Below are 18,778 nucleotides of genomic sequence, written 5' to 3'. Positions count from 1 at the left end.
CACTGAGTGCTCAGAGAGGTAGCTCACCCTGTCATCTTTCTATAACCTCACCATCACCCTGCAGAGAAGGCCTTTTGCCCATCCACGATCTTGCTAATAAAGCCATACAGGTGCAAGCCACCACTTCCTGGGCACTTATCACAGGTTAGTGTCTTCAAGGTCACACGAGTGTAGTCAGAGAGCTGAAGCTGTCTGGTGGAGACACGGCCCACAGCCTGCTCTCCCAGCCGTAAACCACTACTTCCGGATATTAAAAATGGGATGCACCAAGCCGCTCATTCCATAGATGGAGAAAAGCGAGGTCAAGTGACCTGTTCTAGGTCCCACAGCTTGTGCCAGATCGTGGGCAACCCGGCTCCTCGACACAACCACTTCCCTCGGCCCTCCTGTGGCCCAGAAGGCGGCCTCTACGATGCACAAGAGAACCCAAGGCGACAGAGAAGGGTCCGCTCACTTCGTTCTTAAGTCCAGCCCATCCACGGGAACCCAGGAATCATGCGGGAGGGCCCAGACCCCGACCCCTACCCGCGGCGACCGGAGCTAGGGGGCGTGGTCTCGCCTGCGCCTCCGCTGCCCGCCCCTGGTTCGGCCCCACTGCGCGTGCCCCTCGCCTGGTCCCACTGCGCGTGCGCGTCCCTGACCCGGGAGGGGGGCCCCTTCTGCGCGCGCGCGCGCGCCGAGGCCTCAGGGGTCTGAGGCAGAGGTCTTGCGGCTGCAGCGCCCTCGCGGACAGTGACGAGTCTCGGGTTGGGCCGGGAAGGGTCGGTCGGGCCGGACCTGGCCTCGCGCCCTCCCCGTTCGCCGCCCCCGGCGTCGCTGGCGAAACCCGAGCGCGCGTCAGGCTCGGGGCCGCGTGACGCGCCCCTGTTAGGGTGGGCCCGGCGGGCGGAAGAGGATGCGTGGGGCCCCCGCTTGGCCTGAGCTCTGCCCGCAGCACCGGGCGCCCTGCGCAGCCCCCGACGTTTCCCGGAGAAGCGGCCGGCTCTGACGGGCGAGATGAAGTAAGCTGCATCCCCCGCTTTCTCTCCGGCTCCTTTGGCCGCAGGAATTATTTACAGCCGGAGGGTGACCGCGTGCTCGCGCCCAGCCGAACCCGCAGGCCCGGGACGCCGGCCCCTCGTGGCTGTGAAATCCTTGGGCGTTCAGTTGGGAAGAGTCACCCCAGCCACCACCCACCCGCATTCCCTTCTCCGCCTTCCTTCCGCGAAATAAATTATTGTTCGCTTCTGCCTCCGTATATCCCCTGACGCGGCAGTTGTGTTTGGTGGCGGGTGGGCAGGAGGCAGCCAGGCGCGGTCGAGGCTGGTCCGGAGGGGCCGGCGGCATCCCCTTTCCTAGGCTTTCTGCAGTTCTGTTCAGTGAGAGGAGGAACTTGCGGCTTCCCCACTCCCCCACCCCGGAATCTGCTTAATCTTTGGCATTAGCGCTCAGGTTTCGATCAGCGTTTCAAACACGTCCATCCAGTGAATGGTTTTGCAGAAGTAAACCTATCTGGGTCTCTGAAAATCTGCTCACTCAAACTTGAATGTGTAGCTGGAAGTGAGAACTTCTGGAAAAAACATAAGCCGAAATTGCTTGTCCCCCAACCCTCTGTCCCCTCCTCCCACCAGGCCCGTAACTCGTGAAAGGTAGCCAATGAGGGAAACCTGGGTAGACCAGGTGTATTTTTTTTCCATGTATATTTTATTTTTATTTTTTTATTTTTATAGATCTTTATTGGAGTATAATTGCTTCACAATACTGTGTTAGTTTCTGCAGTTTCTGCTGTACAACAAAGTGAATCAGCCATACGTATACATATATCCCCATATCCCCTCCCTCTTGAGCCTCCCTCCCACCCTCCCTATCCCACCCCTCTAGGTCCTCGCAGAGCACAGAGCTGATCTCCCTGTCTATGCTGCTGCTTCCCACTAGCCATCTATTTTACATTTGTGTCAATGCCACTCTCACTTCACCCCAGCTTCCCCCCCCACCCCGTGTCCTCAAGCCCACTCTCTATGTCTACATCTTTATTCCTACCCTAGGTTCATCAGTGCCATTTTTTTTGTTTTTTAGATTCCATATATATGCGTTAACATACGGTATTTGTTTTTCCCTTTCTGACTTACTTCACTCTGTATGACAGACTCCAGGTCCATCCACCTCACTACAAATAACTCAATTTCGTTCCTTTTTATGGCTGGGTGATAGTCCATTGTATATATGTGCCACATCTTCTTTATCCATTCATCTGTCAATGGACATTTAGGTTGCTTCCATGTCCTGGCTATTGTAAATAGAGCTGCAGTGAACATTGGGGTGCATGTGTCTTTTTTTTTTTTTTTTTTTGCGGTACGCGGGCCTCTTACCGCTGCGGCCCCTCCCGCTGCAGAGCACAGGCTCCGGACGCGCAGGCCCAGCGGCCACGGCTCACGGGCCCAGCCGCTCCGCGGCACGCGGGATCCTCCCGGACCGGGGCACGAACCCGCGCCCCCTGCATCGGCAGGCGGACTCTCAACCACTGCGCCACCAGGGAAGCCCGCATGTGTCTTTTTGAATTATGGTTTTCTCAGAGTATATGCCCAGTAGTGGGATTGCTGGGTCATATGGTAGTTCTATTTTTAGTTTTTTAAGGAACCGCCATACTGTTCTCCATAGTGGCTGTATCAATTTACATTCCCACCAGCAGTACAAGAGGGTTCCCTTTTCTCCATACCCTCTCCAGCATTTATTGTTTCTAGATTTTTTTTTTCTTTCTTTTTTTTGGTTTTTTTTTTGCGTTATGCGGGCCTCTCACTGTTGTGGCCTCTCCCGTTGCGGAGCACAGGCTCCGGACGCGCAGGCTCAGCGGCCATGGCTCACGGGCCCAGCCGCTCCGCGGCATGTGGGATCCTCCCGGACCGGGGCACGAACCCGTGTCCCCTGCATCGGCAGGCGGACTCTCAACCACTGCGCCACCAGGGAAGCCCTCTAGATTTTTTGATAATGGCCATTCTGACCGTTTTGAGGTGATACCTCATTGTGGTTTTGATTTGCATTTCTCTAATAATTAGTGACGTTGAGCATCTTTTCATGTGCCTCTTGACCATCTGTATGTCTTCTTCGGTGAAGTGTCTATTTAGGTCTCCGCACATTTTTTAATTGGACTGTTTGTTTTTTTGATATTGAGCTCCATGAGCTGTTTGTTTATTTTGGAGATTAATCCTTTGTCCGTTGTTTCATTTGCAAATATTTTCTCCCATTCTGAGGGTTGTCTTTTCGTCTTGTTTATGGTTTCCTTTGCTGTGCAAAATCTTTTAAGTTTAATTAGGTCCCATTTGTTTATTTTTGTTTTTATTTTCATTACTCTAGGAGGCGGGCCAAAAAAGATCTTGCTGTGGTTTATGTCAAAGAGTGTTTTTCCTATGTTTTCCTGTAAGAGTTTTGTTTTTTTTAAAGTATATTTACTTATTTATTTATTTTTGGCCGCATTGGGTCTTCGTTGCTGTGCATGGGCTTTCTCTAGTCGTGGCGAGCGGGAGCTACTATTCGTTGCAGTGCGTGGGCTTGTCATTATGGTGGCTTCTCTTGTTGCGGAGCACAGGCTCTAGGTGCGACGTCTTCAGTAGTTGTGGCACACGGGCTCAGTAGTTGTGGCTCATGGGCTGTAGCATGCAGGCTCAGTAGTTGTGGCACAAGGGCTTAGCTGCTCCTTGGCATGTGGGATCTTCCCGGACCAGGGCTCGAACTGTGTCTCCTGCATTGGTAGGCAGGTTCTTAACCACTGTGACACCAGGGAAGTCTTCTTCTAAGAGTTTTGTAGTGTCTGGTCTTACATTTAGGTCTTTAATCCATTTGGAGTTTATTTTTGTGTATGGTGTTAGGTAGTGTTCTACTTTCATTCTTTTACATGTAGCTGTCCAGTTTTCCCAGCACCACTTATTGAAGAGGCTGTCTTTTCTCCGTTGTATGTTCTTGCCTCTTCTGTTGTAAATTAGGTGACCTTATGTGCGTGGGTCTATCTCTGGGCTTTCTATCTTGTACCATTGATCTATATTTCTGTTTTTGTGCCAGTACCATACTGTCTTGATTACTGTAGCTTTGTAGTATAGTTTGAAGTCGGGGAGCCTGATTCCTCCCTCTCTGTTTTTCTTTCTCAAGATTGCTTTGGCTCTTTGCGGACTTTTGTGTTTCCATATGAATGGTAAACTTTTTTGTTCTAATTCTGTGAAGAATGCCATTGGTAGTTTGATAGGGATTGCATTGAATCTGTAGATTGCTTGGGTAGTATCGTCATTTTCACAATATTGATTCTTCCAATCCAAGAATATGGTTTATTTCTCCATCTGTTTATGTCATCTTTGATTTCTTTCATCAGTGTTTTATAGTTTTCTGAGTACACATCTTTCGCCTTCTTAGATAGGTTTATTCCTAGGTATTTTATTATTTCTGTTGTGATGGCAAATGGGAGTGTTTCCTTAATTTCTCTTTCTGATTTTCCGTTGTTAGTGTATAGGAATGTCAGAGATTTCTGTGCATTAATTTTGTATCCTGCCACCTTACCAAATTCATTGATTAGTTCTAGTAGTTTTCTGGTGGCATCTTTAGGATTTTCTATGTATAGTATTATGTCATCTGCAAACAGTGACAGTTTTACTTTTTTTCCAGTTTCTATTCCTTTTATTTCTTTTTCTTCTCTGATTGCCATGGCTAGGACTTCCAAAACTATGTTGAATAAGAGTGGCAGGAGTGGAATCCTTGTCTTGTTCCTGATCATGTGGAAATGCTTTCAGTTTTTCACCATTGAGTATGATGTTTGCTGTGGGTTTGTCATATATGGCCTTTATTGTGTGGAGGTAGGTTCCCTTTATGCCTATTTTCTGGAGAGTTTTTATCATAAATGGGTGTTGAATTTTGCCAAAAGCTTTTTCTGCATATATTGAGATGACCATTGATTTGTTAATGTGCTGTATCACATTGATTGATTTGTGTATATTGAAGAATCCTTGCATCCCTGGGATAATGCCACTTGATCATGGTGTATGATCCTTTTAATATGTTATTGGATTCTGTTTGCTAGTATTTTGTTCAGGATTTTTACATCTATGTTCATCAGTAATATTGGTGTATAATTTTCTTTTTTTGTGATATCTTCTTTTGGTTTTTGGTATCAGGGAGATGGCGGCTTCATAGAATGAATTAGGGAGTGTTCCTCCCTCTGCAATTTTTTGGAAGAGTTTGAGAAGGATGGGTGTTAGGTCTTCTCTAAATGGTTGGTAGAATTCGCCTGTGAAGCCATCTGGTCCTGGACTTTTGTTTCTTGGAAGATTTTTAGTTACAGTTTCAATTTCATTACTTCTGATAGGTCTGTTTATATTTTCTAATTCTTCCTGGTTCAGTCTTGGAAAATTGTCCCTTTCCAAGAATTTGTCCATTTCTTCGTGGTTGTGCATTTTATTGGCATATACTTGTTTGTAGTAGTCCCTTATAATCCTTTGTATTTCTGCAGTGTCAGTTGTGATTTCTCCTTTTTCATTTCTAATTTTATTGATTTGCGTCCTCTCCCTCTTTTTCTTGATGAGGCTGGCTAAGGGTTTATCAATTTTTGTTTATCTTCTCAAAGAACCAGCTTTTAGTTTTATGATCTTTGCTATTGTTTTCTTCGTTTCTATTTCATTTATTTCTGCTCTGATCTTTATGACTTCTTTCCTTCTATTGACTTTGGGTTTTCTTTGTTCTTCTTTCTCTAGTTGCTTTAGGTGTAGGGTTGGATTGTTTATTTGAGATTTTTCTTGTTTCTTGAGGTGAGATTGAATTGCTATAAACTTCTCTCTTAGGATTGTTTTTGCTGTCTCATAAGTTTTGGGTTGTCGTTGTCATTTGTTTCTATGTATTTTTTTATGTCTTATTCGATTTCTTCAGTGATCTCTTGGTTATTGAGTAGTGCACTGTTTAGCCTCCATGTATTTGTGTTTTTTTCAGTTTTTTTCCTGTAATTGATTTCCAGTCTCATAGCGTTGTGGTGAAAAAGTTGCTTGATACGATTTCAATTTTCTTAAATTTTCTGAGGCTTGATTTGTGACCCAAGATGTGATCTATCCTGAAGAATGTTCTGTGTGCACTTGAGAAGAAAGTGTATTTTGCCACTTTTGGGTGGAGTGTTCTATAAATATCAATTAAATCTGTCTGGTGTATTGTGTCATTTAAAGCTTGTGTTTCCTTATTTATTTTCTGTTTGGATGATCTGTCCATTTGTGTAAGTGGGTTGTTAAAGTCCCCTACTGTTACTGTGTTATTGTTGATTTCCCCTTTCATGGTTGTTAGCATTTGCCTTATGTATTGAGGTGCTCCTATGTTGGGTGTCTAAACATTTGTAATTGTTAATATCTTCTTTTTGGATTGATCCCTTGATCATTATGTAGTGTCCTTCCTTATCTATTGTAACAGTATTTTAAAGTCTATTTAATCTGATACGAGTATTGCTACTCCAGCTTTCTTTTGATTTCCATTTGCATGGAATATCTTTTTCCACCTCCCCCCTTCACTTTCAGTCTGTATGTTTCCCTAGGTCTGAAGTGGGTCTCTTGTAGACAGCATATAGATGGGTCTTGTTTTTGGATCTATTCAGCCAGTCTGTATCTTTTGGTTGGGGCATTTAATCCATTTACATTCAAGGTTATTATTGATATGTATGTTCCTATTACCATTTTCTTAATTGTTTTTGTGGGTCTTTTTCTTCTCTTGTGTTTCCCACCTAGAGAAGTTCCTTTAGCATTTGTTGTAAAGCTGGTTTGGTGGTGCTGAATTCTCTGAGCTTTTGCTTATATGAAAAGCTTTTGATTCCTCCGTTGAATCTGAATGAGATCCTTGCTGGGTAGAGTAATCTTGGTTGTAGGTTTTTCTCTTTCATCACTTTAAGTATATCCTGCTACTCCCTTCTGGCCTGCAGAGTTTCCACTGAAAAATCAGCCGATAACCTTATGGGATTCCTTTGTATGTTATTTTGTGTTTTTCCCTTGCTGCTTTTAATATTTTTTCTTTGAAGTTAATTTTTGTTAGTTTGATTAATATGTCTTGGTGTGTTTCTCCTAGGGATTATCCTGTATGGGACTCTCTGTGCTTCCTGGACTTGGGTGGCTATTTCCTTTCCCATGTTAGGGAACTTTTCCATTATAATCCCTTCAAATATTTTCTCAGACCGTTTCTTTTTCTCTTCTTCTTCTGGGACCCCTGTAATTCGAATGTTGGTGTGTTTAGTGTTGTCCCAGAGGTCTCTGAGATTGTCTTCAATTCTTTTCATTCTTTTTTCTTTATTCTGCTCCTCAGCAGTTATTTCTGCCATTTTGTCTTCCAGCTCACTTGTTCGTTCTTCTCCCTCCATTATTCTGTTATGGATTCCTTCTAGGGTATTTTTCATTTCAGTTATTGTGTTGTTCATCTCTGTTTGTTTGTTCTTTAGTTCTTCTAGATCTTTGTTAAACATTTCTTGTATTTTCTCAATCTGTGCCTGCATTCTATTTCTGAGATTCTGGATCATCTTTACTATCATTACTCTGAATTCTTTTTCAGGTAGATTGCCTATTTCCTTTTCATTTATTTGATCTTGTAGGATTTTACCTTGCTCCTTCATCTGGGACATATTTTTTTGCCATCTCATTTCTTTTTTTTTTATGAGTTGGATTGTGTTGTGTTCCTGTCGTACTGGTTGTTTGGCCTGAGGCTTCCAACACTGGAGCTTGTAGGCTGGTGTGTAGAGCTGGTCTTTGTGCTGAGATGAGGACCTCCGGGAGACCTCACTCTGATGAATATTCCCTAGGGTCTGAGGTTCTCTGTTTGTCCAGTGGTTCATATTTGGAGCTCCCATCTCAGGAGCTTTGGCCCAACACCCGGCTCGTGAACCAAGGTACGGCACTCTGTGTCGGGTGGCAAAAAAAAAAAAAAGAGAGAACAATAACAAAGTAAAAAAATTAGACTAGGAAATGAACAGATATGTTAGAAAGAATATAAAAATAAAAATATAGATGAAACAACAACCAGAAGGTAAAACAGAACCGCAGTAGTAAAAAAGAGGAGGAAAAAAAAAAAGGTGGAAAAGACCTTGGCTGTGGAGGGCAGGGCCTAAGCAGGGGCGGGGTTTGGGTGGTGGGCGGGGCCTATGCTTAGGCCCACAAGGCTGGAAAAGGCCCCGGGAGGTGTGGGGGGTGGGGCTTAGGCTCAGTGGAACAGAAGGGACCCAGGTGTGCCTCCCGCCTCTAGTCTCAGGGGGCGGGGGAACCCCACCTGGGAGCCCAGAATGCTTCCCAGGGTCGAGTGGGTGGAGCCAACACCCTCTGCTGCTCCTCTCCCCCTCCCGCTCCTCTGGTCATGGAGGGCCCCTCCCGCTTGCCTTTCCTGTTCTCCCTCCCCCCCCCCCCCCCGCCTCCTATGCCCCCAAGACAAACGGGGCCCTGAGGGGGCCTCTGAGAGCGGGCGTAGGACCCAGCCCAATAACTGGGCGGGCTTCCCCAGCCGACTGGGCAGAGGAAATGCTGAGCGTACTCCCCCCGCCCCGATCCGAGCCCCCAAGGGTCCCTCCAGGCGTGGGGACCCCTCCCCCCTCTCAGCCACCCCCCCCCCCAGGGGTGCCCTCCAGCCTCCAATTCTCCTCCCCGCTCAGTCCCCCCACGTCCTACCGGTTCGTTTGGGGGTTCCTCCTGTCTCCTTGGGCGTCGAGGTCCCCCACCAGCATCCAGCAGGCTGGGTGTATTTTAAATTATGTTGTACATTTTCTACAGTGATCAGCTTATGAGGCTAAGCTTTTGGCAAGTTTTAGGAGCACCTGAGATAAAAAGGCTCAGTGTTTGGCATGCACAGAGCTCATTTTTAGTATTTTGTGTACATGTTTCTTTGAGGTACATAACTGCTCAGCAAATAACCACTGCAGGCAAACATTCAAAGTTATTTTTATCCAAAGACTAGAATTTACTAAGTGACTCTTATTGTCAGATGGTTTTAGGCTGTTTAAAAGGGAAACAGTCAAATCTGTGGGCACAGGGAAACCAGGAGGCACCTTTGGTCATCTGTGGCCCACCCACTTCTCACTTTATTGATGGAACGAGGCAGAATGTCACTGCTTCTTGCCAGATTCCACCATGGACTCTGCCAGGCCCTAACCCCCGGACAGAGCAGGATGTCTGGTTTTGCTTTTTGTTGCCCTGAGCTGGGAGCTGGGTGGCCCTCTGTCTAGGAGACCTCTTACCACCATTACCTCTCAAAGTATTTTCACCGTCATGATACGGGGTGTTTTCCCCCAGACATTAAAATGAGGTGGACGATCCCCATTTTCCACCTGGAGAAAAGGCCCTGAGTAGTTACGTGAAAGGCCCAGGGCTGCAGAGTTAGAGGTTTACTCTACTCCTGTATTCTTTGGGCCAGATTATAAACCCCTCATGGGCTGGGGTGGGGACTTTTTTTTAACCATCTCAGCATTATATCCCTTTGGTTTTTCATCGGTATGACTGGAAGGGCACAAAGTTGTCGATGTGCTGTTCCTTGGCACTTTTTTCTGTTGTGGGAAGTTAACTGGTTCTGCAGCAGTTCCAGGAGACGAGCGGGAGAAGTTGCCTTACTCATGATGTTCTTGGTTTAATAGTGACAGAGGCTAACATTTCTCGGGTGCTTACGGCGTGCCGAGCACCGTGCCAAGTGCTTTATATGGACCGTCTCCTTTCGTGCTTCTCATCGACTTGTTTTCCCACTCTGTGGTCAAGGTTGGGAGAGGTTAAATAACTTGTGTAAGCTCACACAGCTACTAAGTAGCTAAGGAGTGCAGAAACGAGCCCTTCCCTGACAAAGGGCCTTCCAGGTTTAAAGAAAGCAGCTCAGGCTTAAATACACTGTTTTCGTGACGTTAGAACGAAGGTGAGCGAATCACTGTTGGAGTGGACATGGGAGGCCACGGCCATTCACAGCAGGGAAGCAGAGCTGCCGACCAGCTTGGGTCGCTTATGTGAGTGTTTAGACCACTGTCATTCCAGTCTTGGAGGGGAGCAGAATCAGTGTCCATACTAAAACAGTGGGGTTTTTTTTTGTGATTTACGTACTTATTTTTGGCTGCATTGGGTCTTCACTGCTGTGCGCGGGCTTTCTCTAGTTGCGGCGAGCGGGGGCTACTCTTCATTGCGATGCGCAGGCTTCTCACTGCGGTGGCTTCTGTTGTTGCAGAGCATGGGCTCTAGGCGCACGGGCTTCAGTAGTTGTGGCGTGTGGGATTCAGTAGTTGTGGCTCAAGGGCTCTAGAGCGCAGGCTCTGTAGTTGTGGCGCACGGGCCTAGTTGCTCCGTGGCATGTGGGCTCTTCCCGGAGCATGCAGGGCTCGAACCCGTGTCCCCTGCATTGGCAGGCGGATTTTCAACCACTGCCCCACCAGGAACGCCCCTAAAACAGTGTTTTAAATTTGCTATTTGGGGTTGTAGTCGCACGTTTCACAGGTAGGTGGGAAGTAAGTGCTGGAACCAGGCTGCCTGTATTCAAATCCTCTCACCTCTGAGCTGCCTGACCTTCAGTAAGTTATTTTATCTTTCTGCACCTTAGTTTTCTCTCTACTCATTCTAAAAATGGGGACAATAATAGTACCTGTCTCATAAGCTGTGGCAAGAATTAAATGGCATGGTGCCTGTGAAGCTCTTAGCCCAGTATTTGGCATTTAGTTAAATGCTCTATATTCTCTTTTATTGTTCATAGTATCATTTCAGGTAGTGAGCTGCTGCCATTGTGTGCTGTGTCACAGTGCGTGAAGTCACCATTAGAGATTTATTCCTTCATGCCATCATTCACACGCAGGTGCTCATACACAGGTGATGGTGGTCTTGGGCAATGGGAATTCTTTTGTTCATTCAGCAAATATTTATAGTGTACCTTCTGTGTGCCAGGCCCTGTTTTGCCAGGCCCTGGAGGTGGGCAGTGAACAAAACACAAAAACCCTTGTCCTCATTGGCACTTACGTTTTTGAGCGGGGGGGTGACAGACAATAAACAAAACAAATATACTTATCACATACAGATATGTACTGCGGGGAGAAATAAAGCAGGGGATGAGATGAGGGTTGGAGGTTTACGATTTTACTCAGAGTCGGCTGAGAAAGCCTCCCTGAGAAGGTGACATTTCAGCAAAGAATTGCAGTTAGTGAGGGCGTGGGCCACGCGGACACCTGCAGGGAAAAGTAGGTCAGGCAGCGGGAACAGCAAGTACAAAGGCCCTGAGGCAGGAGGATGGGTGGCTGGAGCCCAGAGAGGGGCAGATCAAAGAGATGGGAGAGACGATCAAAGAGGTAATAGATGGGGGGCCAGAGTGTGTAGACCCCGCAGGCCGCCGAACAGAAGAATGACACGATCTGACTGATGCTATAAACAGACCACTCTGCTGGGTTCGGGCGAAGATAGAAACGGGAGGCCAGTGAGCTGGTTCCTACAGTGGTCCAGACAGAGGTGATGGAGGCTGGGACCAGAGTGCAGAGGTGGAAGGAGGTGAGAATGGTGGGAAGTAGTTGTATGCTAGATAAGTGTTGGTCGCAGAAACTATAGGACTTGCTGACAGATTGGATGACCCCAAGGTTTCTGGCCTGACACCTGGAAGGTTTGAGGTGCCATTTGCCAGGGATGGGGAAGATCTGCATTTGGAGCATTTGGGGGATAAGGCAGTTCAGCTTTGAACGTGGTTAAGTCTTGCGGGCACCCAGCTGTTGGTGTCAGAGTAGTAGTTGATTGTACGAGAAGGGAGTTTAGGGGGAGAAAGTCCAGACTGGAAATAACCACTTGGTGTATGGGCATTTGTGTGCTGGTGAATGTTTAACAACCTCTGAAAGGGTGGCGGTTGGTGGTGGGGAGGCATGTTGATGGCATTTGCCGACAGACACCTGCTGTGTAAATGTTCCCACGCTGGCCAGCCTCCAGCACACGTTACAGAGTATCTATCTTCACCTTACGGACACAATAGGTTAAATAATGTCAAGAGCATAGATAATAGTAAAATGAAGTAAATCAATTAGGGAGTGTTGAGTTTTGAGTATTTAATACCTTTGTTTGTTTTAAGAGTTTTATTTATTTATTTTTTTCTTTGGCTGTGCCACACTGGCTTGTGGGATCTTAGTTCCCTGACCAGGGATTGAACCCGGGCCCTTGGCAGTGAAAGCTTGGAGTCCTAACCACTGGACCACCAGAGAATTCCCCTAATCCCTTTGTTTTTAGTATAACTTCTTTGGTTATAAATTTGTGTAATTCGGTTTTCAATAATGGCTGTGTTTACCAACTGACTTGACAAATGCCTGAAGATTTAGCCGTGGCATCTTGTGTGCAGTGGCTCCAGCACGCCATTTGGGCCACAGGGACCCAGGATTGATACCTAACGAGGTGATGGGAATAAGGATTCTCTGAGATTAGGGAGGAAAAAGCCTCAGAGCTGATCTTATGGATTCTGTCCCCTGTCCAGCCTCGAGGGGGACGCATGCAGGTCACAGTTCATTGTGAAGGGTCCGGCTGGCATCTGCTTGGGGATGTACGGAGGACCCAGAACGCAAAGGAGAGAGTGCAGGAAACACATTGGAGTTGGCGAGTGTAGAAGGGACAGGGCACTTCCCCTTGTACTTTAGCTAAAAGTCACCTTCACTTTGAACTCTTGTTTTACTCCCATGCATTCTTCTAAACATTCCGAGCTCCTGAGCTGTGATTTGAAGCAAATCCCCCTTCCTCCTGCTGGGCAAACAGAAGGTAGAGGTCAAAGGTGTCCACGTGGCATTGGGAAAGGGATCAAAGCGGCAGCAGACACTGGCGTTCACCTCCCAGCTCCTTTCTCCTGCCGCTTGTCTGCTGGGACCAGAGGATCAGAGGTGCTTCGTCCTGTGGCTTCCCAGAAACGGCTCTGCCGCTGGAGCACCCGCTCAGGCCGGGGCTGTGCCGGGACTGGTCCTGGGTGCACCCCACATCTGCCTCTTTCGCTTTGGGCAGAACAGACGGGAACCCCGCTTCTGGTCCATACCCTCTGGCTGGCCACGTCAGTGCTCACAGCTTTGGGGATGTTAGCAGAGCCGCACTTTACAAGGTGAGTCTCCCAGGTTGCCCGGTAGGAACCCCTCACCCTGGAGCTGGGGGCAGCGAGAGGTGCCCTGGACTCTGGACGTGGGCCCGGTCAGTCCCGACTCTGGGATGAGCTTTGTCACCCCCAGAGGATGCCTCCGCGGCACCGCACTTGGTAGCGTAGTGTGTTTCTGGCAAGTATCTTGAATAATAATTGTTGTAAATGAAATCGCATCCTCCACACACTGAAGTTATAGCTTCGAAGAGTTTGGCCTTAACTTCTGGGTGACACTCAGTTATCAGCTCCATGCCTCCTATTTCAGTCCTTTATTTCCCGGCCTAAGGCTGTAGGCGCTAAAGTGCCCTTACAGAAAGGCTGTGGCCGTCTCCCTGATAATAGAGATGTTATCTCCTTTCCTTGGAAAACAGAGTTTAGGAGCAGGAAAGTGCTGTAGAGGTCCTTTAGCTCCATCTCTTCACAGATGGGGAAACTGAGGCCCACCAGGGTACATGCATGTTCAAGGTTACGTGGTGTTTAGATTCTTCTGGGGAAGGATCATCATGTGTTCCAATCCACAGTCTAATACACTGTCCTCCTGTCCTGGAGCGGCTCAAACTTTGCACTAATAGTTTTCTTATTTATTAATTAAAAATAGAAGCGATGCATAGCAGGATCAGCCGTTGGAATGCCGCTTCCGTGTCTTTTCTAAGTTCATGTATGTAATCTTAGTAGGGGTTGTATTTCACAGCCCGTTCCTCTCAGAGCAGGCAAGGAGGCAGGAGGAAGTGCTTCAGAAAATCCTGCAAAAGCAGAGCCTTGCAGCCCAAGAGCAGTTTAGGCCACAGGTGGGTGTAGAGCCGTCTGGTTCCCTGTTACCTCCCCTCTGCTCCAGGGTGGGCACCCTGACCTCGACTTTGACGTAATTGGGCTTCTCTGAGCCTGTGTATTCTCTGTCGGGGCAGCAGGGAGGACACCTGCGCACCCGTCTTCCTCCTCTCAGGGTGTAAGGACCAGCAGATGCTGGGGTGTGTCCTGTGCTGTCTGCAGGGCGGGGCTCTGTAGACCCTGAGAGGAGGAAGTGGCAAGGCTTTCACCATCTCAGCTCATCTGTGCAAGCCTCCATTGGTTTGGGGGTGTTAGCCCACTTGTAAGGTGAGGACTGCCTGGGTGACTTAATTGGGTTACACAGCTCAGAGGTGGCCTTGAGCCCATCCTCTTACCCAAAGGCCCCCTTCCTCCACTCGACTAAGGGAGCTGTTTAACATAGTGACTGGGGCCTCAGGCTCTGGGACTCAACAGCTGACTTCACCTACCGTTTCCTCATCCGTAAAATGGGCATCCTTGCAGAACTCCTTCCCAACAGTGTTTTTTTTATTTTTTTTTTATTATTTTTTTTTGCGGTACGCGGGCCTCTCACTGCTGTGGCCCCTCCCGTTGCGGAGCACAGGCTCCGGACGCGCAGGCTCGGCGGCCATGGCTCACGGGCCCAGCTGCTCCGCGGCATGTGGGCTCTTCCGGGACCGGGGCACGAACCCGTGTCCCTTGCATCGGCAGGCGGACTCTCAACCACTGCGCCACCAGGGAAGCCCCCCAACAGTGTTCTGAGGGAAGGTTGAGATAGTGCATTTACGTCGTCTGGCACACGCTGACTGCTTGGTAAATGTCAGGTGTTAGGCTCGAGGTCGTTAGCAACCAGGTTTTGCAGGGGGATGGGCAAGTCTCAGCCGTTGGAGGCTGCTTTGAAATACCCGTGCTTGCACCTGCCCTGGGCCTGCTGGATCAGAGGTTCATTGCCTTGGTGAAGGGAGCAGGAGGCAGGTTGAAAACCTTCCAGGTCGTCTGATGCTCCGCTGACAACAGCCCTGGCTCTGGGCTTCACCGCTCAGTGTCCCAGAGCCCTTCTCCTCGCAGTGGGCTCTGTGGACCAGCTTTCAGCACCTTAGGCCCCATCCCCGGATCCTCTGCATCAGAGTCTGCATCTTAAAAAGCTCCGCAAGAGATTCATAAGCACATAGAAGTTTGAGAAACACTGTTAAGGTTAAAAAACATGGTGATAAGAAAACCAAACACACAGAGCCACACCCCCTGACTTGTTTAGGAAAGGGTGGTTCCCTGGTTGTTGTTTAGCAACCACAGAGTAAGCAACCATGTTGCAGTAACTGATATTTCTGATCTGTGTTTGTTTAAAGGAGGCCGGGGGGACGTAAGCAGGAGATAAGGGCGGCTAACCTGGGAACTGGGAGCCGGGACAGGGCTGGGCAGGGAAGACTGCAGCCGACTTCAGAGTCAGAACAGGGTTAAATAGAGGCCCGGGGGTCGGCTCAGGCCGAGTGGCCAAGCGTCACGGCTTTCTGCAGTTTTCTGGGCTGGGGTAGACGTGCTGGCCCTCGGGGCTCCCTCGCCTGCCCATCCAGGCGCATCCAGACCTCTGGCTACCAGTATCCGGGCAGGAGCTCTGAGACGCGGCTGCCAGCTGGCCGCTCCTCCTTCTCCAGGCTGTTCTCTGGGCTTCAGATTTCTCGCTGCCTCTTTCCTGCACTGACCTTGCAGCTTTCCCTTCCCTCCAGACAGGGGCGGCTGCCAGGTGAGAAAGAAATTCTTGCAAGGCCAAGGACAGGACAGCAGGAGGAGAAAGCGGAATGGTTCTCCGGGCCGTCTGTGGATTTGGGCGCGAGCGCACATAAAGGGACAGCGGAAGAGGAAGCTGAGGGCTGCTCATGTGGTCCCTTGGTCCTTCAGTTAAAGTTCCAATGATGGGAATGTCTGGTGTCCTATAGAACTGGTGCAGACACTGTTGCTGGAACCTCATCTTGGTTTGGCCACTAACCAGGGCCATCTTGGAGATGGATCTCAAGAGAGATGGGGAAGGGGCAAAGGGCAAAGTGAGAGGAGGGGGTCGATGTCAGAGTCAGGGGCAGGTCTGGCCCCTTGATATAGGGGATGGTAAAGGGATGTGGGAAGGTCTGCAGGGCCTTTGCAGAAGCCCTGCTATTTCTTTAAACCTCAGTGTCCCTATCTGTATAACTAGACTGTAGCCTCATTGTTGAGGATTTTGTTAATCCTTTATCGGTAGAATACTTGCTATATAATAAGTGCCGTATAATAATTATTACTGTTCCTTCGTCAGTCTTCCCACACCCCAGACTGGGCCCCGGTCCCCCCACCTATGTCTGAGAACCCGTGTTGCTTTCCTCCCGCTTCCTCTGCCTTTCCTTCAAAGCATTGGCCTTGGCAGGAAACTGGAGAATGGGAGAGCCATGGAGTAGGAGTCGAGCGTATCAAGCCCTACAGCCTTGGTCAGAGCAGAAGGCCAGAGAAATTAAACCCTCTGGTGCATTTGTGACAGGTCCAAGGCCTCTCGCCTTTCCTGCATGTCAGCTGCTTCAAATTTGAGGCTGAAACCTAGCCAAGAAGTTAGGCTAACCTTGGCGAGGCTGCGGTGTGTAATTGCTACCCGTCAGCCCTGGAGCCAGGGAGCCTGGTGCCTGCCCGGCTCCCCGCTTTCCCACCACGGGACCTTCACCTTCCTGAGCTTCAGCTTGTCTATCTGCAAAATGAGGGGGGGTGCTATGATAGTAGCAGTCTTTTCAGGGCTCTTGTCTGGATTCAGTGAGAGCCAATGCACAGAAGCGCTTAGCTCCGTGCTGGGCACCTGCTAGCATTCCGCGTTTGCTGCTATTAGCAATATTCCATAATGATAGCTGCACTTATGTAGTGCATTATAGGAGATAGGCATTTTCCTAAACATGTTTTCAATGTTAACTCATTTTATCCTTTTAACAGCCCTATGGTGTAGGTACCACTAATACCCCCATTTCCGATGAGGAAACTGAGGTACAGAGAGGTTAAATAATTTTTTTTGAAAATGTTTATTTATTTATTTATTTTATTTTGGCTGCACTGGGTTTTAGTTGCGGCACACGGGATCTTTTAGTTGTGGCATGCGTGCGGCATCTAGTTCCCTGACCGGGGATCAAACCCAGGCCCCCTGCATTGGGAGCATGGAGTCTTACCCACTGGACCTCCAGGGAAGTCCCAGAGAGGTTAAATAATTGTTCAGAGTAAGGGTTGAGCTGGGATTCAAACTCAGCCAGTTGGTTCCAGAGTCCGTGTTTTTGATCACTGTGCTGTAGCAGTGATTAGTGATCATTTTGTGCTTGGAGCCCAGTTGACAAGGGAAGAGCAGAGGAAGAAGTGAGGGGGCAGTGATGTCTCCTCCCAAAGTTCCAGCCATCATGCAAGACCAAGGCCTGCTGCTCCGATGGTCCCGGCCACCCGTGCTTTGTGGACGAGACTGGCCTCCGTCATAGAGTGGGCAGCTCCAAGCGCACGGCTGCACTGGGACCTCCCTGGGGGCTGGTGCCACCTTGCCCTGCTCCTGCAGCAGAATGGCCCACCTCTAGCAAGTGGCGTCGTCCTTGCGTACGGGGCAGGCTCCTGACCCACTGAAGCAGAAAAGCCAAGCTGCTCAGGAGGGAGAGGGAAGCTACGCGACTGTAACATTTTCCTGAGAACAAGGTGGCTGTTTCTTGCCAGGCAGGAAGCGTTTGATAACCTAGAAGTGTGTTTCCCTCCTGCATCGCAGCCGCCTGAGCCGTGTCTGATCCTTCCTTGTTCCTTGTCTGTCTTCCCCATGTGCCCCAGGCACGCAGGCGCTTGGAATATGCTCACGGCGGCTGTGTGCATGGCCCTGCTGGGCTGCCTGCAGGCCCAGGAGCTCCAGGGACACGTCTCCGTAATCCTGCTGGGAGCCACCGGGGACCTGGCCAGAAAGTACCTATGGCAGGGGCTGTTCCAGCTGTACCTGGAGGAGGCGGGGAAGGGCCACAGTTTTCGCTTCCACGGGACTGCTCTGACGAGCACCAAGCAGGGCCAGGAGGTCATAGCCAAGGTCCTGGAGTCCCTCTCCTGCCCCAGGGACACAGCTCCCGGTCGCTGCGCTGAACTCAAGGCTCAGTTCCAGCAGCTGAGCGAGTACCGCCGCCTGAAGACACCTGAGGACTATCTGGCCCTGAGCAAGGACATTGAGGCCCGGGTCCAGCACGAAGGCCTCCGGGAGGCCGGCAGGATTTTCTACTTCTCGGTGCCACCCTTCGCCTATGCAGAGATTGCCCGCAGCATCAGCAGCAGCTGCCGCCCAGGCCCAGGTGCCTGGCTGCGCGTTGTCCTTGAGAAACCCTTCGGCCATGACCACCGCTCAGCCCAGCAGCTGGCCACAGAACTTGGGAGCTTTTTCCAAGAGGAGGAGATGTACCGGGTGGACCATTACCTGGGCAAGCAGGTGAGCCTGCAGCTAGGAGCCTGCTGGGGTGGAGGGAGCTGGTGCAGGTACACCCCGTCCACAGGGCCACACCGATGGCAGAATTGGTCCTGAAGGCGTCGTGAAATCTGGGCTCCCATGGTCATCTTGACTGTGGGCAGGAGGTAAGAGGCCGGAGGAAAGGCGGTGAGTGGCAAGGGCAGGACTGCTTGGCCCATGTCCACTTGTCCAGCCACCTGTTCTTTAGTGTATCCTGTCCTCTTTGTTTCCCAGCCAGGGTTCGGGCTCTGACGTCTCCGCGTTGCCCTGCGTTCTCTGCAGAGGGGGCCCTGAGACTCTGGGGTGTGGACCTGGCTTCCAGCTGGGCGTGCTGCGGGAATTAGAAGTAACCACCTTACTCCACACCCATCGGCTCTTTCTCAGTACCTTTTTCTTCCTGAGTTCTGTTTTGAACCAGAAGGCTGGTAACGAGATCTTAAAATGTAATAGGGACCCTAAGTCCATGCTTCT

At 49.5% G+C, this 18,778-nt stretch overlaps 1 protein-coding gene across 7 annotated transcripts in view; it reads left to right on the top strand.

The window, feature by feature from the left end:
- The first annotated feature begins 653 nt into the window (after nt 1-653).
- H6PD (hexose-6-phosphate dehydrogenase/glucose 1-dehydrogenase) overlaps nt 654-18,778 on the top strand; it is a 40,801-nt gene continuing 22,676 nt past the window's right edge. For 4 of the 7 annotated variants that reach the window (XR_009558729.1, XR_009558728.1, XR_009558726.1 and 1 more), the window contains exon 1: nt 13,054-18,289. Coding sequence is in view for 4 of the 7 variants with exons in the window: in XM_060283432.1 (XP_060139415.1) it covers nt 17,642-18,289 (648 nt within the window). In the remaining 3 variants the exon portion in view is untranslated. Of the gene's footprint in view, nt 1,002-11,027; nt 13,033-13,053; nt 18,290-18,778 lie in introns of those variants that run through there. The other 3 variants (XM_030879372.2, XM_060283439.1, XM_060283454.1) reach the window with 3 other exon arrangements.

The sequence above is a fragment of the Globicephala melas genome, chromosome 1 (assembly GCF_963455315.2).
Source record: "Globicephala melas chromosome 1, mGloMel1.2, whole genome shotgun sequence".
Lineage (NCBI taxonomy): Eukaryota > Metazoa > Chordata > Mammalia > Artiodactyla > Delphinidae > Globicephala > Globicephala melas.
This window is presented reverse-complemented; position numbering and strand designations above follow the sequence as displayed.